The 25,165-nt window shown below is 43.5% G+C and overlaps 2 protein-coding genes across 5 annotated transcripts in view; one reads left to right on the top strand and one right to left on the bottom strand.

Annotated features, from left to right (window-relative positions):
- itpk1b (inositol-tetrakisphosphate 1-kinase b) overlaps nucleotides 1–25,165 on the bottom strand; it is a 103,548-nt gene that overhangs the window by 12,139 nt on the left and 66,244 nt on the right. For both annotated transcript variants that reach the window (XM_076295664.1, XM_076295665.1), the window contains 2 exons: nucleotides 9,619–9,717; nucleotides 81–121 (listed from right to left, as the gene is read on the bottom strand). In XM_076295664.1, coding sequence (XP_076151779.1) covers nucleotides 81–121; nucleotides 9,619–9,717 — 140 coding nt within the window. The remainder of the gene's footprint in view (nucleotides 1–80; nucleotides 122–9,618; nucleotides 9,718–25,165) is intronic.
- LOC143134933 (uncharacterized) lies at nucleotides 12,479–18,249 on the top strand. 3 transcript variants are annotated; one of them, XM_076295660.1, is made up of 11 exons: nucleotides 12,479–12,897; nucleotides 13,514–13,542; nucleotides 13,681–13,762; nucleotides 14,097–14,177; nucleotides 14,702–14,752; nucleotides 15,036–15,396; nucleotides 15,484–15,582; nucleotides 16,122–16,193; nucleotides 16,277–16,348; nucleotides 17,036–17,110; nucleotides 17,402–18,249. In XM_076295660.1, the coding sequence occupies exons 2-11, from the start codon at nucleotides 13,535–13,537 to the stop codon at nucleotides 17,620–17,622; spliced, it is 1,122 nt and encodes a 373-aa protein (XP_076151775.1). In that variant the 5' UTR covers nucleotides 12,479–12,897; nucleotides 13,514–13,534; the 3' UTR covers nucleotides 17,623–18,249. The 3 variants fall into 3 exon arrangements, with proteins under 3 accessions (XP_076151775.1, XP_076151777.1, XP_076151776.1); XM_076295662.1 differs by lacking the exon at nucleotides 13,681–13,762; XM_076295661.1 differs by lacking the exon at nucleotides 12,479–12,897 and having other exon boundaries at nucleotides 13,004–13,542.

Raw genomic sequence — 25,165 nt, 5'->3', positions numbered from 1 at the left:
AGTGTGTGTGTGTATGTGTGTGTGAGTGTGAGAGTGTGTGTGTGTGTGTGTGTGAGAGTGTGTGTGTGTATTTCTCTTACCTCATGAGAGTTGGTTCCATGTGCTACTCGTGTTTTACAAACTGTAAGTGAAAGCAGAAGAGAATTCAGAAAAACCGCACACACACATACACACACACATACACACACACACACATACATGTGTGTGTGTGTGTGTGTGTGTGTGTGTGTGTGTGTGTACTCACTGAAGGGGTATGTGAGGGGTGGGTGTGTGCTTTATGATTGTTGGCTTCTGATGGTATCTTGCTAATTCACTGAACTGCATTAGGTGACACAAATGGTATTGCCTTTATCTTATAACTCCTTGTCTGAGCGACTACCAGGCCTATGGTTTTGAAAAGTCAGATGTTCCCTGACAAAGACATTCGAAAATTAAGAATATTTATTGACTTGAAAAATTCGCTAATTTTTGCAAACTCCCTTCATTCAACCCTTGAAGACATCGCGGTCTGGTGCGCTATGTAGATCGTTTCTCGTACCATTTAATTTCTCAGAATGTAGGTCTACTAGGCCTACAATAACGTCATCACCAAATACATCTTTTATTTTTAGTTGATCAACCACAAAGAGTAGCATAGGCCTACTGTGCACAGTGCACTGACGACTGTAGCAGCCCAAGGTAACCAGTTGTTGTAGATGAGAGGCAACCCCTTGTTTCAGATAGCCTGGACAACATGTTACCTGGGTGTTCCCTACATTATTAATTAATGGTAGCCTACAATAGTTAAATGATCCGCATAACATATTAGTTGGCTCAAAGAGTAGGGAATCAGGATGGAGAGAGTCACGCGTGTGTTGCTTTTGCGGGATCGAATCCAGTTTAATGCTAGTTTTCAAAACATATTTTTTTACATGTCTTTTGTCCGAGTGGCTGTAATGTAGCCGAGCGCTCATGGCGTATGACAAGCGACTTCAAACCGCCTAAAACAACTTGTTTGTGAATGTCTGACAACTGCTGCAGCGCATGCACACGCAAGGAAACCAGTAGGTGGAGAAACCAGAAGGCACACAACACCGGAACGATTTTAAGGCTATTTCACATAGGCTACTCAATGGTGCTATTTCACACGCATTATAGCGACGCCCACTCACCGGGGTTAGGTGGAAGGTGTTAACAGACGATTGGCGTAGCCTACAGTGGACTAGGGCTGTCAAAATTGCTCAAAAATGAATATCCCCTCTAAAATAAACACATGTATTCGAATATATTGGAATATCTAGGCTATATTATTTGCGCATTATGTCAGTGACGCGCATCATGTCATCTGTTTTTAACTTTTTGTATGGTTATTGCTTGACAGGGGGGATCCCAAGCAGCTTTCAGCCATAAGGCTACTTTGAGAACATTTCCTAATTCACCCAGCACTGATATTCAAAATGTTGAAACTATTTCGGCATAGCCTATAAGCAGTTTAATTAAATGTAATGTTAGTTGTAAACAAACGGGCTACTTGGTGAGGCTTGGCCTCACAGATGCGCTCGTGCCTTAAATGGCAATAAAAATCTTCACGATATAGGCCTATTAACTGACCGCCTGATTCACGTTGGCTGGGGGGCAGGGGGGGACACCAGACATTTGTTCCCAAGGGTCTATGAATTGTTAATCCGGCCCTGCCCCCAACGAACGCAACTTTCCACCTCTGGGACAGCTTAAAAGAAGTCGAGAGGACTCCTAACTCACTAAGACCTACTTACTGTAGGCTGCGCAAACCACAGGCCTTTTTTTTGGGCAAGCCTGCATTCGAGGCAGACCTTCTGTTGAAGAATTTTATATAAATCCTGCGCTAACAGTAATCCTCCTACCCCCTGCTACCACAGCTGTGGATAGTGTGGCATGCTCACGCTTTATGTCTCCTTCTTGCAAACTAGGCCTGTAGCCCAACCATTTACGTCTTCAAAAAATAACAACTTGCCAGATATGCCTTCATATATTTGGGCTTCATTCAGCATTTTGTTCTTCCACTGGAAATACTCTTCTACATTTGCTGCCTGCTGCATCCTTTCTGTTTGTATTGTTTAGAAGACGTTTGACGTCTTGAGTTAATGCATTAAACATTGTTTGCTGGTAACCAGCCACAAATAGCCTACAGATTCTTGCGTGCGTACATTCTCTATTCTCTCCAAAATGTGCCCGTTCTATAGGCTGGCCAAGTGCGTAATTCTGCGGCATAAAGCATATGTATTTGTTTATTGTACAGAAAAATAAAAATAACCTGTCAAGCAGTCAATTGACTACATTGCAGTCAATAAGTAGGGCAAATTAATATACGAAACCAAAACGTGGGTCATAGTTGTCTAAGCCTCTGCTGTGTGGCCAAACCCTTGAACAAAGACGCATTGATATCTGCAATAGTTTTTTTTGGCGAAACAAACTCACAGCCGAACGTTGCAATAAATACATAGACCATCTGGACAAAGTCATCAACAGAGTCATAGCACTGAAGGGAGAGGCAACTGGCATGTGATCTCCCCACGGGCCAATGGATGTACAAGTTTTCTCCTGTGCCTACGATATTTAATCCAGTGTTTTGTCAAGTTGCAAAATGCTATTCATTTTAACGAATTTTTATGATAGTATGAAGTACTTTTTGTATAGGCTACTATCTTAATTGCTTTATACTCAATACTTGACCAATGGCTATTGCATCTGTTTATTGAAAGTGAGAATGTGGCAAGTGATCTACTGTATAGGCTTCATAAAATAAAATAAACTGATTGCTAATGGCCTACAAGCTGATCTGGGGTGCGTTTCCCGTACAACTACGGAGGTTAGCTTTTTACTAACAGGATGCATCGTTCAACTAACCAACATGTAAGTTACGACTGTTTCCCAAAACTGTCGTACTTACATAGTACTTTGTAAGTTTGGACCATGATAGTTTCCAAACTTCGTAGTCTGGACTAAGGTGGTTAATGACGTTTAGTAGCACGTGAACGGGCACCTGCACATAATTCTGTGGCGCATTACGTTAAGGCCGGCAGATGACAGCCGCCGTTGCGCAGCAGTTATCAGTCCACTGTCCAAGAGTTTGAATCTGGGTTAAGATTTTGACAACAATATTCACATCGTTGTTTACCTAAGTTTATCTTTTGTGCAGATCATATTATCAAAATCAGAATCAGCCTTCTTGGCCTGGTTTGCGTAAACTAACAAGGAACCCCCCCCCTCCATGAAAATCAAAGGCTACATATTCTCAAATGACTCGTCAAAAAGTGCGCACCACCTTATTATTATCTGCAGGTGTGTGACTTTTACTTACGTGCACATGGCTGCAAATTGACTTTTAATTTATGTATTTTCTGCCTTGGGCATTTTAAAATATGGATGTATGGTGGTTAGAAGTGTAAATATCAATTAGAAACCTAAATATATTTATAATTATTAATTTGCAAACAAATAACTGGCGTCAGTGACGTCTTTGACATGAAGATCCCCGGAACTATGCTTCTACTAGCATTCTACCACAGGTCAAGAGGTGTAGTTGTAACTACACAACTTTACGATAGTGGTTGCGAACGTTTGTTTCTACTATGGTTTTGGGAAACACTAATGTAGTGTAACGATGCATTGGACTAAGTTCTAAATATGAATGTAATTCTGCGGCATAAAGAAGATGTATTTGTTTATTGTACAGAAAAATAAAAATGACATGTCAAGCAGTCAATTGACTAAATTGCAGTCAAGAAATAGGGCAAATTAATTTACGAAACCAAAACGTGGGTCATAGTTGTCTAAGCCTCTATAGCGTAGCCTGTTAAAAACGTCGCTAGATAGTATTAAATCGCCAACATTGTTTTCTGCAGAAGCCTACCCAAGGCTACAGATTAATTCTGAACAGTTATTTCTCTACTGGCTCAATTATCACACCACTGTTTTGATTTGCGTAGTTTCGTTACCCCCAACACTGACAATAATGTAGACAGCAAATTTCGATTTCGATTTTCCACCGTGTAGTCAAGCCTTAAGCCATACCCAAGTAGCCTAAATCGAGGTAATGTTTAATTATGCATGATTTATTTTGTTATTGAATTCGTAGGCTGGGATTACTCTCGGCAACAATTATGTTTAATGGTAGCCTCCTGCTTTTTCAGAGGGGGCTACTGACAGAGCGATGTACAGTGGCAGAGCGACGCACAGTGGCTGAAAGTGGTACTAAAGCTTCACGCAGCTTCACGCCTCGTAATGCACGAATGAAGTGGCCATTTGAAAGCGATGCCCACTGTAGGTGAGGTGTGTGTGTGTGTGTGTGTGTGTGTGTGTGTGAGTGTGTACTCACTGAAGGGGTAGGTGAGGTGTGTGTGAGTGTGTGTGTGTGTGTACCCACCGAAGGGGTAGGTGTGGTGCGTGTGTGTGTAGTGTGTGTGTGTGTGCGTGCGTGCGTGCGTGTGTGTGTGTGTGTGTACCCACTGAAGGGGTAGGTGTGGTGCGTGTGTGTGTGTGTGTGTGTGTGTGTGTGGTGCGTGCGTGCGTGCGTGTGTTTGTGTGTGTGTGTGTGTGTGTGGTGCGTGCGTGCGTGCGTGTGTGTGTGTGTGTGGTGCGTGCGTGTGTGTGTGTGTGTGTACCCACTGAAGGGGTAGGTGAGGTGCGTGCGTGCGTGCGTGTGTGTGTGTGTGTGTGTGTGGTGCGTGCGTGTGTGTATGTGTGTGTACCCACTGAAGGGGTAGGTGTGGTGCGTGCGTGTGTGTGTGTGTGTACCCACTGAAGGGGTAGGTGTGGTGCGTGCGTGTGTGAGTGTGTGTGTGTGTGTGTGTACCCACTGAAGGGGTAGGTGAGGTGTGTGTGCGTGTGTGTGTGTGGTGCGTGCGTGTGTGTGTGTACCCACTGAAGGGGTAGGTGAGGTGTGTGTGTGTGTGTGCGTGCATGCGTGCGTGCGTGTGTACCCACTGAAGGGGTAGGTGTGGTGCGTGTGTGTGTGTGTGTGTGTGTGTGTGTGTACCCACTGAAGGGGTAGGTGATGTGTTTGTGTGTGTGTGTAGTGTGTGTGTGTGCGTGCGTGCGTGTGTGTGTGTGTACCCACTGAAGGGGTAGGTGAGGTGTGTGTGTGTGTGTGTGTGTGTACCCACTGAAGGGGTAGGTGAGGTGCGTGCGTGTGTGTGTGTGCGTGCGTGCGTGCGTGTGTGTGTGTACCCACTGAAGGGGTAGGTGTGGTGCGTGCGTGTGTGTGTGTGTGTTGATGTGTTGCCAGAACACCATCCGTATGGACCCCAGAGCGGTAGCACAAAACCAATACATCTTACAAGGCGAAAACGCAGAAAGGCTAGGTTCAGCGCTAGCTATCAAGGTATTTGAATCGAATAGAATTGAATCGTAATGTTAAACCAATGGCCTTGCAACCTACTCGTGAATTAAGATCACCTGAAAGTGTGGAAGTGGAAGAATGTGTTGAAGCAGATGTTGAACAATGTGCAGGATTACTAAACCAGATCACCCTGACCTCAGAAATACTTGATGATTATTGAATGTGAATAAAAGAATGGAAAATGAAACATAACTGCAAACGATGACCTCATAATAAATAATAAAGTGCGATGAATGAAATGTATCATTACAAGTATTTTAGTAGCCTGACCTTGTAAAGAATTATGCATGTAAATAATTGCATGTCTCAAACTGTGAAATGGATAAAGTGCCTTAAACTGTTTAAATGAATGTATTCAGATTGCATTGTGTGAAGAGTTAATGCCATAAGTGTTTGTAACCTGTAAGAATGTAACCGATCTCTCTTGATGACTGTAAAAGTGTATGTTGCTAAATGTAATGTGTCACATGGTTATAATTGCCATTGAATGTAAACTGTTTGTGTAACCTCTGGAAACTATCTGTAAACCTGAATGTGATGTATCATTTCCAAAATGTAACCCGGAGAAGGATGTGAATGCGTGTCATTTTAAATTGTTGGTTAAGATCAGTGACTTCTAGAATGTATTAGCTATTGTGAGAATATTCCCAGCCATATTCCCAGCTAACGTGAGAATATTCCCAGCCCTCGTGGGAACTTCTAGAAGGTTCTAAACTGTCGTGGGAAAATAGGATTGATTTGTCTCAGGAATGTGTGGGGGAGGTCAAGTCTACCTAGTATAAATAGGGGTCGAACTAAACGAACGGGGCTGCTTCTTCTTTTTTCGCTGGGTTTTTGCTTTATGATGTCGCGTGCGGTTGTCAGAATTCGTCCTCCGAAATTCGTTGAGAAGCAAAGTGTTGGACGTCGTGCCAGGCTGAGTCGCGGACCGAAACTCCGTGGAACCTGTTATCAGATTATCAGGAACCAGATATCAGACCTGCTACTCCGACAGAGAGTGACTGCAGAAGACAATCAGCTGACTTTTTCCCTTTTTTGAGGACTTTATTTTTTTCCGTATATTCTCTTTTTCTCCATTTGTGGATTTACTATTTTCCTATTTTGTGGATTTACTCTTTTTATATGTTCTACAACATTGTAACCTGCAAGTGGATATTACGCCGCATTTTGTTATCATCACCAAAGTGCTGAAAAGTAAAGAACTTATTTAACCTTGGCATCTAATTATTCAAGCAGTATTTTTGTCTTTTCTTGGTCTTTCTACGAATTCCAGCAGGAGGGTAAGATAACTTGTCTCTTCTGTGGTTATTCATCTGTCTTTTCTAAGACTTGGGTCAGCGTGACTTTATACTGAAGGACGGTAAAAAGGTCTCCACTCTTTAAAAACCTAAGCAAGAAGTAGCCTATAACCTGTGTCTCTAGATAAATTCTAGGGTCAAACATCTTCGCACGTTAGCCAACTGTTCGAGACCTAGGCGTAGTCGCTCCTTATTTCATAAACATCTCAATAAATCCACCACGGAAGCCTGATCAACTTCCAAGGGGGATATTCAAAATTAGGAGAAAAAAGGTTATCTGCGCCGCAGAGGGAAGACGTGCGACTTCACTCGACAGTAGGTCCCTGCTCTCTACAATAACCCCAAGGGGGTATCGTGGGTCTTAACTGCCTAGGCCTGGGGTTACGTCTGAGAAACGGCTGACGTTGACTAGGTTCTGGGGGTTACCTGCAGGGGGCAACACAGTGTGTGTGTGTGTGTGTGTGTGTGTGTACCCACTGAAGGGGTAGGTGTGGTGCGTGTGTGTGTAGTGTGTGTGTGCGTGCGTGCGTGTGTGTGGTGTGTGCGTGTGTGTGTGTGTGTACCCACTGAAGGGGTAGGTGTGGTGTGTGTGTGTGTGTGTACCCACTGAAGGGGTAGGTGAGGTGTGTGTGTGTGTGTGTGTGTACCCACTGAAGGGGTAGGTGAGGTGTGTGTGTGTGTGTGTACCCACTGAAGGGGTAGGTGAGGTGTGTGTGTGTGTGTGTGTGTACCCACTGAAGGGGTAGGTGAGGTGTGTGTGTGTGTGTGTGTGTACCCACTGAAGGGGTAGGTGAGGTGTGTGTGTGTGTGTACCCACTGAAGGGGTAGGTGAGGTGTGTGTGTGTGTGTGTGTGTGTGTACACACTGAAGGGGTAGGTGAGGTGTGTGTGTGTTTGTGTGTGTGTGTACCCACTGAAGGGGTAGGTGAGGGGTGTGTGTGTACCCACTGAAGGGGTAGGTGAGGTGTGTGTGTGTGTGTGTGTGTGTACCCACTGAAGGGGTAGGTGAGGTGTGTGTGTGTGTGTGTGTGTGTGTACCCACTGAGGGGGTAGGTGAGGGGTGTGTGTGTGTGTGTGTGTGTGGTGTGTGTGTGTGTGTGTGTGTGTGTGTGTACCCACTGAAGGGGTAGGTGAGGTGTGTGTGTGTGTGTGTGTGTACCCACTGAAGGGGTAGGTGAGGTGTGTGTGTGTGTGTGTGTGTGTGTGTGTGGTGTGTGTGTGTGTGTGTGTGTGTGTGTGTGTGTACCCACTGAAGGGGTAGGTGAGGTGTGTGTGTGTGTGTGTGGTGTGTGTGTGTGTGTGTGTGTGTGTGTGTGTGTGTGTGTGTGTGTGTGTGTGTGTACCCACTGAAGGGGTAGGTGAGGTGTGTGTGTGTGTGTGTGTACCCACTGAAGGGGTAGGTGAGGTGTGTGTGTGTGTGTGTGTGTGGTGTGTGTGTGTGTGTGTGTGTGTGTGTGTACCCACTGAAGGGGTAGGTGAGGTGTGTGTGTGTGTGTGTGTGTGTGTGTGTGTGTGTGTACCCACTGAAGGGGTAGGTGAGGTGTGTGTGTGTGTGTGTGTGTACCCACTGAAGGGGTAGGTGAGGTGTGTGTGTGTGTGTGTGTGTGTGTACCCACTGAAGGGGTAGGTGAGGTGTGTGTGTGTGTGTGTGTGTGTGTACCCACTGAAGGGGTAGGTGAGGTGTGTGTGTGTGTGTGTGTGTGTGTGTGTACCCACTGAAGGGGTAGGTGAGGTGTGTGTGTGTGTGTGTGTGTGTGTGTACCCACTGAAGGGGTAGGTGAGGTGTGTGTGTGTGTGTGTGTGTGTGTGTGTGTACCCACTGAAGGGGTAGGTGAGGTGTGTGTGTGTGTGTGTGTACCCACTGAAGGGGTAGGTGAGGTGTGTGTGTGTGTGTGGTGTGTGTGTGTGTGTGTGTGTGTGTGTGTGTGTGTACCCACTGAAGGGGTAGGTGAGGTGTGTGTGTGTGTGTGTGAGTACCCACTGAAGGGGTAGGTGAGGTGTGTGTGTGTGTGTGTGTGTGTGTACCCACTGAAGGGGTAGGTGAGGTGTGTGTGTGTGTGTGTGTGTGTGTGTGTACCCACTGAAGGGGTAGGTGAGGTGTGTGTGTGTGTGTGTGTGTGTACCCACTGAAGGGGTAGGTGAGGTGTGTGTGTGTGTGTGTGTGTGTGTGTACCCACTGAAGGGGTAGGTGAGGTGTGTGTGTGTGTGTGTGTGTGTGTACCCACTGAAGGGGTAGGTGAGGTGTGTGTGTGTGTGTGTGTGTGTGTGTACCCACTGAAGGGGTAGGTGAGGTGTGTGTGTGTGTACCCACTGAAGGGGTAGGTGAGGTGTGTGTGTGTGTGTGTGTGTGTGTGTGTGTGTGTGTGTGTGTGTACCCACTGAAGGGGTAGGTGAGGTGTGTGTGTGTGTGTGTGTGTGTGTGTACCCACTGAAGGGGTAGGTGAGGTGTGTGTGTGTGTGTGGTGTGTGTGTGTGTGTGTGTACCCACTGAAGGGGTAGGTGAGGTGTGTGTGTGTGTGTGTGTGTGTGTGTGTGTGGTGTGTGTGTGTGTGTGTACCCACTGAAGGGGTAGGTGAGGTGTGTGTGTGTGTGTGTGTGTGTGTGTGTGTGTGTGTGTGTGTGTGTGTGTGTGTACCCACTGAAGGGGTAGGTGAGGTGTGTGTGTGTGTGTGTGTGTGTGTGTGTGTGTGTGTGTGTGTGTGTGTGTGTGTGTACCCACTGAAGGGGTAGGTGAGGTGTGTGTGTGGTGTGTGTGTGTGTATGTACCCACTGAAGGGGTAGGTGAGGTGTGTGTGTGTGTGTGTACCCACTGAAGGGGTAGGTGAGGTGTGTGTGTGTGTGTGTGTGTGTGTACCCCCTGAAGGGGTAGGTGAGGTGTGTGTGTGTGTGTGTGTGTGTGTGTACCCACTGAAGGGGTAGGTGAGGTGTGTGTGTGTGTGTGTGTGTGTGTGTGTGTACCCACTGAAGGGGTAGGTGAGGCCGTGCTGCTTCATCTGCTCCTGTGTGTCTGGTCCACATGGTTCATCCAGCAGCATGAAGGGAGGAGAGCAGATGCGCTCGTCTACACAACAACAAACACACAATAGCAAATAACACAATGACTCGTCTGGGGGCAAATAACACAATGACTTGTCTGGGGGCAAATAACACAATGACTCGTCTGGGGGCAAATAACACAATGACTTGTCTGGGGGCAAATAACACAATGACTCGTCTGGGGGCAAATAACACAATGACTCGTCTGGGGGCAAATAACACAATGACTCGTCTGGGGGCAAATAACACAATGACTCGTCTGGGGGCAAATAACACAAAAACACAAATCCAGTGTAGCTCAGTAAGTAGCGATGCACTCTTTGAAGCAGGAGACCGGGGTTCAATCCTGCTCACTGCAACAATTTTAAAGGTGCATTTCTCACAGCTAAACCAAGCTAGATAGAGAGATATAGTATAGAGAGATAGAAGGTTGGGCTTGTGGAACTATAGGCTACATGGTCCTCGCTTTAGATTGGGGGGCTGCAAAATGTACTACAAATAGGTAAGAAAGGTCTTATAAGCGTATTAGTTATCCACCTTTTTGTCTTATACACCATTAACAAGCATTAACAAGCTGCTTGTTAACACTTACAACTGTTAACAAATATGCTTGTAAGTAACCTAAAAGGCTGCTTATTATGACCGCCGCGCAGCGAAGCGGCGGTCATATAGGTTTAGTCAGATTTTTTTTTTTTTTTTTTTTTTTTTCGCATGCCCAAATTTCTGTCAATGAGTCCCGGGACACTGAAAGACCGGGGTACACGAAACTTGGTGGGCATGTAACCCCACATGGATAGCATGGAACCGTCGTTTTTCGTTTTGATCTGTAGCCCCACCGCTGGACTGGACCCCCCGAAAGGAGGGTAGGGCAGACACAGTTCTCTGTGAATATCTCGAGAACCGTAAGGTTTAGAAGGACCATTTTTTTTTTGTATGTTGATCTCAAGGGGCCATGTCAACCCATTCCATAACCACTCATTTCATGTATAGCGCCACCTAGTTAAACACAAAAAAGTAAAAATGAGGTGTTGTAATTGAAGGTATCTGTGACCTAACATAGTCAAAACTGCACGAAATTGGAAGTGTATGATCATTATGACACCCTCTGAATGCACGCCAAATTTTGTGGAATTCCGTTCATGGGGGGCCACACAATAAATTAATTTATGTTACTATACACCAACTGGCCTGTAGGTGGCCGGAGACAGTTTTCTGTGAATATCTCGAGAACCGTAGGGCCTAGGAGGTCCACCTTTTTTTTGTATGTTGGTCTTAACGGGGCATGTCAACCCATCCCATTACCACTTATTTCATGTATAGCGCCACCTAGTTAAAAATTAAAAAGCAAAAAATTAGGTGTTTTCATCACAATATCTCTGGCTGACAAGGTCAAAACTGCACGAAATTAAAAGTGAGGTGTGTGTGTGTGTGTGTGTGTGTGTGTGGTGTGTGTGTGTGTGTGTACCCACTGAAGGGGTAGGTGAGGTGTGTGTGTGTGTGTGTGTATCCACTGAAGGGGTAGGTGAGGTGTGTGTGTGTGTGTGTGTATCCACTGAAGGGGTAGGTGAGGTGTGTGTGTGTGTGTGTGTATCCACTGAAGGGGTAGGTGAGGTGTGTGTGTGTGTGTGTGTGTGTGTGTGGTGTGTGTGTGTGTGTGTGTGTGTGTGTGTGTACCCACTGAAGGGGTAGGTGAGGTGTGTGTGTGTGTGTGTGTATCCACTGAAGGGGTAGGTGAGGTGTGTGTGTGTGTGTGTGTGTGTGTGTGGTGTGTGTGTGTGTGTGTGTGTACCCACTGAAGGGGTAGGTGAGGTGTGTGTGTGTGTGTGTGTACCCACTGAAGGGGTAGGTGAGGTGTGTGTGTGTGTGTGTGTGTGGTGTGTGTGTGTGTGTGTGTGTGTGTGTGTGTGTACCCACTGAAGGGGTAGGTGAGGTGTGTGTGTGTGTACTCATTCTACCGACCAATAGGGGACTATGGGTTGATTGCACACCAACCAATAGGGGACAATTGAATGAGTGGGGACCTAAAACCATAGTCCCCACCAGGATAACAGCTATACATGATAGCAGCTGTCATGCTAACATACCTAGCATCAATATCTCTGAAAGTTTTCATCGTCCCCAAAAGTTCTGATTTTGTCCGAATGTGTGTGTATGCTGAAGATCGAAGCTTAGGAGTGAGACACCTTTGGTCAGTGGCTGTATTGCAGGTGTGTAAACTATGCTGCAGGCTCCACCCCAATGACATCGTCTGAAGTCAGGTTCCGCCTACAGAAGTGGGCATTGTCACATGATGTATCAGGTGACCATAAGCCACCAAGAAACCAGGAAAAGACCGTTACTGGAGAACAGCAAAGGAAGTTTACCCATAGGCTGTTACTAGCCTATTAGACATGGTGAAACCAAGTATATTACCTCTATATTGCCATATTCAACAGAATCTTCATAAAAAGCCTGTTTCAAAGTTGTGTTTTATCTATGGCCTATGATAAACCTGGTTTAACGGGTAAACTAACTTTAAAGTTTGCCTAGATGTGTGTGTTAACGCCACTCCTTCCAGCAACATGGCCATCTTAGTTTAATTTTCATGTCATTGATTACTTGTTTGCACAAATTAATGAGTGATTATTCAACATGGGCTTCAAGTAGGCTACTTTACAGGCCTAGCCTACTATTACTAGAGTATTACTAGATTTTTACGTTTGAAATCGTCTGTGTCACGTTCGCTAATTGCATAGTATTCAAGCACTTCTCGACTAATGTCCCCATATAGACTATAGGACCCCCCCCCCCCCCAACATTTTGGCGGTTTGGCTGCACTCCCTTTTCCACTCTCGCACTCGCGGTCTCATCAGACTCAAGTCCCCAAATAGACTATACGAACGGATCCCCCCACCCCACCCCAGATGCTTTTGGCGGGCTCAGTTTTACATCCATATTACTAGGCTATATCAGCATTTCTTGTATTCCATAGGTTTAGTCTAAAACATTTCTAATTGAGGATACCGGAATATAAATAATTAATGAAAATAAAAATTTATTAATTTTGGTTATTTTATTTCAAACAACGCAAGAGATTCACGTCCAATCAGCAGCGATCTATCCCACAACGTCTTTCTTCTACAACAAGAAGTACTTTGGCCAGCGCCATTTTGATGAAACCAGGAGTAGGTGAAAGTGGAGGAGAGGACACGTGTGTGCTGTAACTGTAAGTTTATGTTCTGTCTTGTATTGCTTTATACTTGAGAAACATATTTTTGCTAGAAGAGCAGGGTAGTTCTTGTTGCTACGTTATAATCGCATTAACGTTAATGTTAGTTACTGGATACGAGTCTAACACCACTCCGCTGGTACTACGGTAGTAAGTGTTGAATTAATGCGATGTATAACGTTATACTTTTACTTTTGACGGCTTTGATCCTCGAAGCCTGCATGCTTAAACCATGTAACGTTTCAGCAAGCCAACTACCAAATGTCATTAAGATGGCAAGCAAACGAAGTTCCGCACGTTAGCAAATTACCTACAAATAGACGTTAGCATAGATGGTCTAACAGGGGACATCTCTGCACGTTGGCAAGTTCACCTAACGTTGCCTGACAAAACCAGACAGCATGCTAATGAAGTAAACACGTTAGCAAGCTAACAAAGTTATCGAAAAAGTAGAGACCTTGCTACTGTTAATAAGTCAATACTTTAGCGAGCTATCATAATGACAAAGTAGCTTAACAGCCTAGTTATACAGACATTAGGCTAACGTTAGAGATATTAAGTTGTTTTCCCCCCATGATGTCAGTCTTATATTCTTCTATTATTATCTCCTTAGATTACTTGTTGAGCATGTGAAATGACAAGGTAAGCATTTCAAATTTGTATTCCTATGGTCATGCTTAGTCCAGACTAAATTTGGGCTAACATATTGATATATAATATGTATTAGACTATTATTAGTGTAATGGTGTAAAATGCATGCTTTTCTTTTCTATTGCACAGTACCAACTCGGAGAGGTTCTTAAAACGGATTTTAGTTTTGCGCCAGCATCACTCAAAGTGTGAATCCCTGTATGATAAAATGGTATAGTTAACAGCTACACTCTCATTAGTTTGCACATCACAGTAATGACAATTCTCTAAATAAATTGTATATGGGATGAGGCAAAATTGTAATATAAGGATGATGTTGTTCTTATTTAATCAATAATAGACCATTTAATGCAATGAACTGCTGTAGACCCAGGACTTGGAGATGGAGGCATACTGTAGATGACTGTTACTGTTTGCCTGTGTGCCATGTGAAGAAAGAGCAATCATTATTGTTCATATGCAATAAAAACATTCTTGAGAAAATGTCTTATGGGCATGAATAGTGGAATTAAATGATAATTTCATTGCTTATATGTTTGTTACAGGCAACCATGGGGAAGCAGGAGAGCGATGCAGAATCGAGATACAAAACGGAAGGCCCAAAAAGAACAACAAAAGCACAAAATGTAAGCAATTTACATTCTAAACATGTTAAATCACCCAGTGTTTACTCCAGGAGACGTGTTGTGTGCTACAGGTGTGAACACAAAACTCGGAAATATGTTTGGACCTGATTCTCCTTATATTGTCCGGTCTTATGTGATGGCTATATATTTGATTCTCTGTATATTGTCTGGTAATATGTGATTGCTATATACACTATATTTCCAAAAGTATTGGGTCACCTGCCTTGACCCCGATATGAACTTCAGTCACATCCTATTCTTAATCCATAGGGTTTAATATGACGTCTGTCCACTCTTTTAAGCTATAACAGCTTCAACTCTTCTGGGAAGGCTTTCCACAAGGTGTAGGAGTGTTCCCAGAAGAGTTGAAGCTGTTATAGCAGAAAATGGTGTCATATTAAGCTCTATGGATTAATAACAGGATGTGACTGAAGTTCATATGGGGGTCAAGGCAGATAACCCAATACTTTTGGCAATATAGTGTATATATTTGATGTCCTCCTATGTGTTCTTGTCCTCCACAGAACAGTGCTTCAGAATTAGTTCCAGAGCTACAGCGAACGGAAAGTGTGTTTGTAAGTGATAATATAAGACTACTTGACCCAGTGAAATATGGGAGAACAAATTGTGTTTGTGTATTTGTTGTACAATGTTGTCTTGATGTTAATGAATGAGTTATGTTTTATCATAGATGTGGTGATAGTTGTCATAGTGTTAGTAGATTACATTTCATAGATACTCCTATTACTCTCATTCATGGTATTTGACTTCATCACAGCTTTTTTTTAATATCAGTAAGCAGACTGCAAAACTTTCTAAACATTGCTTTAAAATTAATCTTTGTTTTTCTATCTGAAGCTCACAAAAGAGATGCTGGGCATTCCAAGGGATTCTTTGCCCAGCAGTGAAGATAGTGGCAGTGAGGACGATTATGTTCCGGACTCAAATAGCAGCAGCTCAAGCCCAGAGCGCTTATCCTCTACGAAATTAAGGAAACATGTATCCACACTTTCCAAGGTTTTGAACCTCAAAGATACAGAAATGGATCAATTGGCTGATTTTTTGGGCCACAACATCGCAGTCCACCGCAAGTTCTATCGTCTGCCAGAAGGAACACTACAACTGGCTAAAGTTAGTAAAGTCCTGATGGCCATGGAAAGAGGGTGCTTAATGGACTACAAAGGAAAGAATTTAGACGAAATTGAAATTGATCCCAATGGTAATTATGATGTTCAAGGTTAATGTTAATCTCACTATGATTTATACATTTAGTAGATTTCACAAGTTTCTGATTGGTGTGCTTTAGAAACAATTCCAGAGGAGAGTGACCATTCAGAAAGCGAACTGACAGGCGAAGAACTAAGCCTACCTTCTACATCCTACCTACCTTCAGCTGCTAAGAAACGTAAATATTAAGGGTAACAGTGTTTCCTCTACATTTATTTCAGCATGGCGGCCCCCCCATTGTTTAATTAATACCGCCACGGTATCAGAATCAGGGCAGACGCACATTTGCTTTTTAAATAATCCTGCGACGTATCCTCCCCTGCTGGCTGCTGCTCACATAGCAATTTAACAATAAGTAGCCTAAACTAGTCAGAGGTTACTATGGCCCGTCCAGTTTCAGTTTACATATTATATATTGTATTGATGTAGCCTATTTAAAGCATTAACTTTCTTCTCAGTGTTTCCTCTTCATTTAGCAGTGCCACTGCTTCAGAATTAGGGGAGACGCAAAATATTGTCTGGAAGCATAGTACTAGTAGGCTAAATGCCCTCCGCTGGCTGCTGAAAATTGCAGTTTAAGAATAAACAGCAATGCTAATCCGAGGTACCTGCCGCCACTGTTAAAAAAAATCTAGCGGAAACACTGGGTAATATGAATGCTTGCAGGTTGTGTTGAAGGTGTTGAACATGATGCTGATTTTAATGTCTGAAACGCAGGTACTTCAAAGAAGAAACAGTGCATGCAATCAGAGGACGAGTCCGAGGATCCAGGTTCAGCTGCTAAGAAACGTAAGTATTAAGAGTAATATGAATGCTTGCAGGTTGTCTTGAAGGTGTTGAACATGATGCTGATTTTAATGTCTGAAACGCAGGCACTTCAAAGAAGAAACATTGCATGCAATCAGAGGAAGAGTCCGAGGATCCAGGTTCAGCTACTAAGAAACGTGAGTAAGGTTTTGTTCATGCCTAACTGATAAATAAATGTCATCGGAGACAGCAGGGGCCATATTCACAAAGAATCTTAAGGCTAAAAGTAACTCCTAACTTTCAGAGAATGCTGTAGCAACATAATTGACATCCCCTGAAAGTCCTCTGCACGTAACTTTAGGTATGGACAAGAAATGTAGCCACCACATCCAAACGATTCGTAAATGTACGTAGCCACCATGTTATTCAACTATGCCGCGACGACCTATGCGGTACATGCTCACAACGTTGCCACAATATAACTGTCAGCTGGGGAGTAACTCAAAGTATTTTAGCCCTAAAAGTAGCACCTAAGTCTGGGATAGCTTAGAAATAGTCAAGAGGACTCCTAACTCACTAAAACCTTTTCACAAACATTTGGGTAACACTTTACTTGACGGGTGAGTTCATAACACATTCATAGCAGCTGTCATAAACTGCACATAAAGCATTCATGACTGTTTCATGATACATGACTCAATATTCATACCAAACCTTTCATGAATGTGAAGCAAAAAATAAATAAATCAGAAGCAAAAAATTGCTTCTCCTCTTTGCAAACGTGTCTTCATACAGATTCATTTTAAAAAATGTTGTTTGCCCTTCACAAAATGTGTGTTGCAGACAGGACGGTGATTTGTGGTGTGAAATTGTTTGTTTTTTAGGCACATCAAAGATGAAGAGCCAAAGTAAATGTGATGAAATGAACTCCGATGTTCCAGATGCAGCATCCAAGACATGTAAGTATGATGGATGTTTGTGTTCTGATATGAACTTATGTAGTCCGATCAAAACTAGTGTAGCAAATGATAGGGTTTGTGTTCAAGTAAATATGTTAAACCTGTCAGGAAACTGAGCTAAAATAAATGTATAGGCCTCTGTCTTTATCAAATTAAAACTTGTCAAACAACTTCATCATACAACAATTCATTCATTGTCAGACTTGAAAGACACATAAGTGTGAATATTTTTGGTTAAGCATATTTCATTAGTGTCTTTTTGATATTCTTTGTTGTGATTCTATTTCACAGCCTGCCGCAAGAGAAGACCATGGAGTCAAGAAGAAATCGGCGCTGTTGAGAAGACCCTGATGAAATGTATCACTACAGGCAGAACTCCTGGGAAGGCAGACTGCGTTTCTTGTATCAACTCCGCACCTGAAGCACTTAAGTTCCGTGACTGGATGTCAGTTAAGTTTTATGTCAAAAATCGTTGTGTGTCCTACCAAAGAACCACACAGACCCTTTTATAGCAATTTGATAAGAATGAGTTTGGGGGTGGGAGATGGGAATGTGTTCAGTTTTCTTAACAGGGCTTGAGCATTTCAGAGGACCACATAATACATGCCCTGTACTTACACAGTATTCTTGTTTATATTAGCAATGTTTTTGTCATTGGTATTACAGTACATGCACTTTATTTTAACAGTACTTAAATTATTTTAGGTTGGGAGAGGGTCAATTGTGTACTTTCGTTGTTAATACTACATGCTCATACAAACAGGCTTTAGAGGAAAATTAATGATGCTCATGATTGTGATAATGTTGAGGTGTAAAGAGTTGTGTGGGAGAAGAAGGTACGTTGTATCCTTGTTGACGAGGTTCGTTAAAAATATTCTGACGACACATTTTTTTTAATTAATTTTAATATTTCTTTTATTTTCATTATTCACTTGGTATCTGCAATGCCTGAGTAGATATTTTATATTGAGAAGGTATCTGCTTTTTCACATGGTGTTGACTGTAGCATTACTAGCACTTTCAGAAATAATGTACGCTAATAACTATCACAACAATCTACCTCATAACGTTCTAATGAAGTGTGGTTATGCATTCTGGCACTGTGTTAAGCAGCCAATAAATGTGTTGATTGCTACTAATGTTTTTATTTCTTTCCTTTTGTATATACGTATTAGCTTCAACTTGGTGTCATGAGACAGGTCTCACGAGTATTTCCAAAACAACAGTAAATCCTCAAAACCACTCATGGTATTATAGTATAAGATGCATTGCAACTTGAACAAATGTGGTTTACATTACATGTGCTCCTTCAGAATGGTTTTCAGTATATCCAAGAAAATACAGAAGTTGGTCCCCAGATTGCACTGTGCTTGTTGATTACATCACTTGGGTGGGCGTGACTATGGGCGGGGCCAGAGTCCTCACTTTGACCACCTGACACCTGTCCCCTGTGGCTGGTCAGGAGTCAGGTGTCAGACTAACTTCAGGTATGAAGTGTGTATTCTATATTCCAACTGATTTGCTTATTACTGAACCCATATCCAATGCTCCTGTGCAATGCCTTGTCTTTACCATGCTTAGAAAGTGGTGTCCCCAAAAGTGACCGTTCTGTCAGGTGTCCCCAGGTGGTGATAAAGATGGGTATGTGTGTGTGTGTGTGTGGTGTGTGTGTGTGTGTGTGTGTGTGTGTGTACCCACTGAAGGGGTAGGTGAGGTGTGTGTGTGTGTGTGTGTGTACCCACTGAAGGGGTAGGTGAGGTGTGTGTGTGTGTGTGTGTGTGTGTACCCACTGAAGGGGTAGGTGAGGTGTGTGTGTGTGTGTGTGTGTGGTGTGTGTGTGTGTGTGTGTGTGTGTGTGTGTACCCACTGAAGGGGTAGGTGAGGTGTGTGTGTGTGTGTGTGTACCCACTGAAGGGGTAGGTGAGGTGTGTGTGTGTGTACCCACTGAAGGGGTAGGTGAGGTGTGTGTGTGTGTGTGTGTGTGTGTGGTGTGTGTGTGTGTGTGTGTGTGTGTGTGTGTACCCACTGAAGGGGTAGGTGAGGTGTGTGTGTGTGTGTGTGGTGTGTGTGTGTGTGTGTGTGTGTACCCACTGAAGGGGTAGGTGAGGTGTGTGTGTGTGTGTGTGTGTGTGTGTGTGTGTGTGTGTGGTGTGTGTGTGTGTGTGTGTGTGTGTGTACCCACTGAAGGGGTAGGTGAGGTGTGTGTGTGTGTGTGTGTACCCACTGAAGGGGTAGGTGAGGTGTGTGTGTGTGTGTGTGTGTGTGTGTGGTGTGTGTGTGTGTGTGTGTGTGTGTGTGTACCCACTGAAGGGGTAGGTGAGGTGTGTGTGTGTGTGTGTGTACCCACTGAAGGGGTAGGTGAGGTGTGTGTGTGTGTGTGTGTGTGGTGTGTGTGTGTGTGTGTGTGTGTGTGTGTACCCACTGAAGGGGTAGGTGAGGTGTGTGTGTGTGTGTGTGTGTGTGGTGTGTGTGTGTGTGTGTGTGTGTGTGTGTACCCACTGAAGGGGTAGGTGAGGTGTGTGTGTGTGTGTGTGTGTACCCACTGAAGGGGTAGGTGAGGTGTGTGTGTGTGTGTGTGTGTGTACCCACTGAAGGGGTAGGTGAGGTGTGTGTGTGTGTGTGTGTGTGGTGTGTGTGTGTGTGTGTGTGTGTGTGTGTAACCACTGAAGGGGTAGGTGAGGTGTGTGTGTGTGTGTGTGTACCCACTGAAGGGGTAGGTGAGGTGTGTGTGTGTGTACCCACTGAAGGGGTAGGTGAGGTGTGTGTGTGTGTGTGTGTGTGTGGTGTGTGTGTGTGTGTGTGTGTGTGTGTGTGTGTGTACCCACTGAAGGGGTAGGTGAGGTGTGTGTGTGTGTGTGTGGTGTGTGTGTGTGTGTGTGTGTGTACCCACTGAAGGGGTAGGTGAGGTGTGTGTGTGTGTGTGTGTGTGTGTGTGTGTGTGTGGTGTGTGTGTGTGTGTGTGTACCCACTGAAGGGGTAGGTGAGGTGTGTGTGTGTGTGTGTGTGTGTGTGTGTGTGTGTGGTGTGTGTGTGTGTGTGTGTGTGTGTGTACCCACTGAAGGGGTAGGTGAGGTGTGTGTGTGTGTGTGTGTGTGTGTGTGTGTGTGTGGTGTGTGTGTGTGTGTGTGTGTGTGTGTACCCACTGAAGGGGTAGGTGAGGTGAATATCTCGAAAACCGTAGGGTTTAGAAGGACCATTTTTTTTTTGTATGTTGATCTCAAGGGGCCATGTCAACCCATTCCATAACCACTCATTTCATGTATAGCGCCACCTAGTTAAACACAAAAAAGTAAAAATGAGGTGTTGTAATTGAAGGTATCTGTGACCTAACATAGTCAAAACTGCACGAAATTGGAAGTGTATGATCATTATGACACCCTCTGTATGCACGCCAAATTTTGTGGAATTCCGTTCATGGGGGGCCACACAATAAATTAATTTATGTTACTATACACCAACTGGCCTGTAGGTGGCCGGAGACAGTTTTCTGTGAATATCTCGAGAACCGTAGGGCCTAGGAGGTCCACCTTTTTTATGTATGTTGGTCTTAACGGGGCATGTCAACCCATCCCATTACCACTTATTTTATGTATAGCGCCACCTAGTTAAAAAATAAAAAGCAAAAAATTAGGTGTTTTCATCACAATATCTCTGGCTGACAAGGTCAAAACTGCACGAAATTAAAAGTGTAGGATCATTATGACACCCTCCGAATGCATGCCAAGTTTTGTGTACTTTCGTTCATGGGGGGCCTTACAATAAAATAATTTATGTGTACATTTAGTGACGTACACCAACAATGATTCCCGGGACACTGAAAGACCGGGGTACACAAAACTTGGTGGGCATGTAACCCCACATGGATAGCATGGAACCGTCGTTTTTCGTTTTGATCTGTAGCCCCCCCGCTGGACTGGACCCCTGAAAGGAGGGTAGGGCAGACACAGTTCTCTGTGAATATCTTGAGAACTGTAGGGACTAGGATGACCATTTTTTTCTGTATGTTTGCCTCCAGGGGTCATGTTAACCCATTTCATGTACACACATGTGCACAAACAGATACACACACACACTATACATTCACAGTAATCATACGTATGACACATACTCACACAGTAGACATAGGTACGCTTGCACAGGCACATACGCAGGCACACACACAAGCGCACACGCACGCACGCACACGCACACACGCACACACACACACACACACACACAACATAAACATGAACATGCACACATGCACACAATTCAAGAATTTCTCAGAATTATGAACAGGCAAGATGGAGGTGGGGTTGTATAAAATGAATTTTACATGTGAAATCTATGAACTAATCATGTTTTGGTACTTGTTGTCTAGCAGATATCAGTGAGAATTGAGTACGTGTGGATAATGCAATTTAGTGAGACAGTTAGAATCATATAGGCCTTTCAGCGTGATTTATTTTTGTGGAAAAAATGTGCTGGACTGGGCGGCGGTCATATTTTGTACCGCTCTGCGGTACATCTAGTTAACACTTACAAGCTGCATGTTAACAGTTAGTTAATGTTATTAAAGGATAACAACAGTTAACTAACTGTTAGTAATGAATTGTTAACTGCTTATTATGCACTGTTAATACCTAATAAGCACATGTTATTCTAAAGTGTTACCAATAATTGCACTTCAAGTGTTAAAACTGCAGTTTTCTGAGTATCAAAAAAAACAGCATTGCACTCCATAGTACTGCCTTGTACTGCACTCCATAATACTGCACTCCATAGTACTGCACTCCATAGTACTGCACTCCATAATACTGCACTCCATAGTACTGCCTAGTACTGCACTCCATAGTACTGCCTAGTACTGCACTCCATAGTACTGCCTAGTACTGCACTCCATAGTACTGCCTAGTACTGCACTCCATAGTACTGCACTCCATAATACTGCACTCCATAGTACTGCCTAGTACTGCACTCCATAGTACTGCACTCCATAATACTGCACTCCATAATACTGCACTCCATAGTACTGCACTCCATAATACTGCACTCCATAGTACTGCACTCCATAATACTGCACTCCATATGGTTATTGTTATGGTTATGGATTTAGCAGACGCCTTTGTCCAAAGCGAACTGCCAAGTACTGCACTCCGTAATACTGCACTCCATAATACTGCACTCCATAGTACTGCACTCCATAATACTGCCTAGTACTGCACTCCATAATACTGCCTCCATAATACTGCCTCCATAATACTGCACTCCATAATACTGCCTAGTACTGCACTCCATAATACTGCACTCCATACTGCACTACATAATACTGCCTAGTACTACACTCCATAATACTGCCTCCATAATACTGCCTAGTACTGCACTCCATAATACTGCACTCCATAGTACTGCACTCCATAATACTGCACTCCATACTACTGCACTCCATAATACTGCACTCCATAATACTGCCTAGTACTGCACTCCATAATACTACACTCCATAATACTGCACTCCATAATACTGCACTCCATAATACTGCACTCCATAATACTGCCTAGTACTGCACTCCATAATACTGCCTAGTACTGCACTCCATAATACTACACTCCATAATACTGCCTAGTACTGCACTCCATAATACTGCACTCCATAGTACTGCCCCTTACTGGAAATGAGCCCTTATAATGCCCCTACATAAAGATGGTGATCGTAACGATCTGAATAATTACAGGCCCATTTCTAAGCTCTCCTGTCTGGCCAAGATATTAGAATATTTTGTAAATTAACCACTTTATGCCTTCCTGTCTTCCAATTCCATTCCTGACCAAGTCCTGACCAATCAGGTTTCAGAGCTGGCCACAGTACCATCACTGCACCAACTCTAGTAAATGACATAACATGACATAGCCTCCACTATTGATAATAGGCAATACTGTGCAGCCTCCACTATTGATAATAGGCAATACTGTGCAGCCTCCACTATTGATAATAGGCAATACTGTGCAGCCTCCACTATTGATAATAGGCCTATACTGTGCAGCCTTGTTTATCGATTTATCCAAAGCCTTTGACACTGTCAACCACAGCATACTTATTGAAAAACTGGCCTCCTTGGGGTTTGATACTGGCTCCTTTTACTGGTTTCTAAGCTATCTCACTGACAGGACACAATGTATAGATGCTGCAGGAATAAAGTCAGACACTTTGGAGATAAAAAAAATGGTGTTCCACATGGTTCTATCTTGGGCCCGCTACTCTTCACGCTGTACAGAAATGACATCTGTGCCTCTATAGAACATTGTAAAGCACACTTGTATGCGGTGACTTCTATGCGGATGACACGGTTTTGCATGCTTCTGCACCTACAGTAGAGCAAGCAGTAGCACATCTTCAATGTGCTTTTGACTGTGTACAACAATCCCTGCATAGCCTTAAATTGATCCTGAACGAGTCTAAAACAAAATTCATGGTCTTTTCTAAAGCAAGAAAAACTATCCATGATGTCCATAGAATTCACTCTCTTAATGGGGAAGACATTGAGCGAGTCAGTCACTATAAATATCTGGGCATCTGGCTGGATGACAGACTATCTTTTAAAACACATGTGGTCGAGCTCGCTAAGAAGGTGAGAGGGAAGCTAGGTGCGTTATACAGAATTAGCTCATGTTAGCTCATGTCTCTCCAAGGAAAATATGCTGTTGATAGTCCAATCAACAATACTATCGGTCTTAGACTATGGCGATGTTGTGTATATGCATGCTTCCACCTCTACACTGAAACCACTTGATACAGTATACCACAGTGCCATACCATTTATTACCGGTGATGGTTTTAGAACTCATCATTGCATTGCACACTTTACCAGAATGTGGGCTGGTCTTCCTTATCAGATAGGAGGGATAGACATTGCCTTCTTTTCATCTGTAAGGCATTAGCAGAGAAACTACCCCCTTACCTTAGCTAGCTCCCTGTTCAAATGTAAGTCTATGTGTCACAATACCAGGGTACAGAGTCTCATCTCCCTTGAAACCCCACTCGTGACATCTGACTTTGGGAAACCTGCTTTCAGCTTTTTTGCACCTTATAAATGGAGCAAACTGCAAGCAAGTCTGAAACTAAGCCTATTTGTATCAGTTGATAATTTCAAGTGTTTTCTTAATGATATGGCTACGGTACAGTGCTCCTGTTCTAAATGATATGGCTACGGTACTTAACGATATGGCTACGGTACAGTGCTCCTGTTCTTAACGATATGGCTACAGTACATAATGATATGGCTACGGTACTTTTCCTTCCCATGCGTTGAGTGCCAAAAACGTAATATTACGTTTCTAGCTTTTTTTTTTTAATTACGAAACTAGACACTCTAACACACCTTATATGTGATTTTGGGAACTCTGTGATGAATGGAAATGAAATATATGACGATCGAAAACTCATGAAAACGCACAATCTGGACATTTTATCTGGACATTTTATCATAACTCGGTTGCCGCTTTGGGTTGAATCAGTGACACATGCACGTCAGCTCAAAACCAGGTCATTTTCGTGGGTCTATCACTTGGTGGCAGTCTCGCCAGGTCTCGCTAGGTCACTTCCCGGAATCTTTACAGGCAACACTTCATATTTCATGAAAGACGTTATATCTCCATTTCTAGAAAAAAAACAGCGATTTTGATGAAAACTAGCCACTGTTTAGCTTGGGATTTCTCAGGAACAGAGGCGTGTGGAAATACAAGGTTTGCACCTGTGGCTGTACAAAAATCATCAACAATGGTCTAGATTGCTGGCACTCTAGGACAAAGCTTCCGAAAACAGCTTGGCATTCAATGAGTTAATGATATGGCTACGGTAATTAACGATATGGCTACGGTACATACGGTACAGTGCTCCTGTTCTTAAGGCGAGACACGGCAGGTGAAAACATCGTTTTTTCATGCACTGGTCAATTTCGTGATTTTGAGCTAGTCTGTTACCTTAGCATGTATTCTATCACACTACTACAACAAAAAAGCCCGATTTACACATTTAGGTGTTTATTTCATTATATTGTGTCTACTCGCGCCTGTATAT

This window comes from Alosa pseudoharengus, unplaced genomic scaffold, assembly GCF_046254945.1.
Source record: "Alosa pseudoharengus isolate Yale_2024_CS ecotype anadromous, Long Island Sound unplaced genomic scaffold, YU_APseudo_1.1 YU_APseudo_1.1_scf_2, whole genome shotgun sequence".
In the NCBI taxonomy this organism is placed as follows: Eukaryota; Metazoa; Chordata; class Actinopteri; order Clupeiformes; family Clupeidae; genus Alosa; species Alosa pseudoharengus.
This window is presented reverse-complemented; position numbering and strand designations above follow the sequence as displayed.

Excerpts from the sequence above, each read along its gene's own strand:
- LOC143134933 (XM_076295660.1), top strand. Across the intron at positions 13,763-14,096 it reads AATCCCTGTATGATAAAATG|GCAACCATGGGGAAGCAGGA; the intron begins GTATAGTTAACA and ends TGTTTGTTACAG. Across the intron at positions 16,349-17,035 it reads AGGTTCAGCTACTAAGAAAC|GCACATCAAAGATGAAGAGC; the intron begins GTGAGTAAGGTT and ends TTTGTTTTTTAG.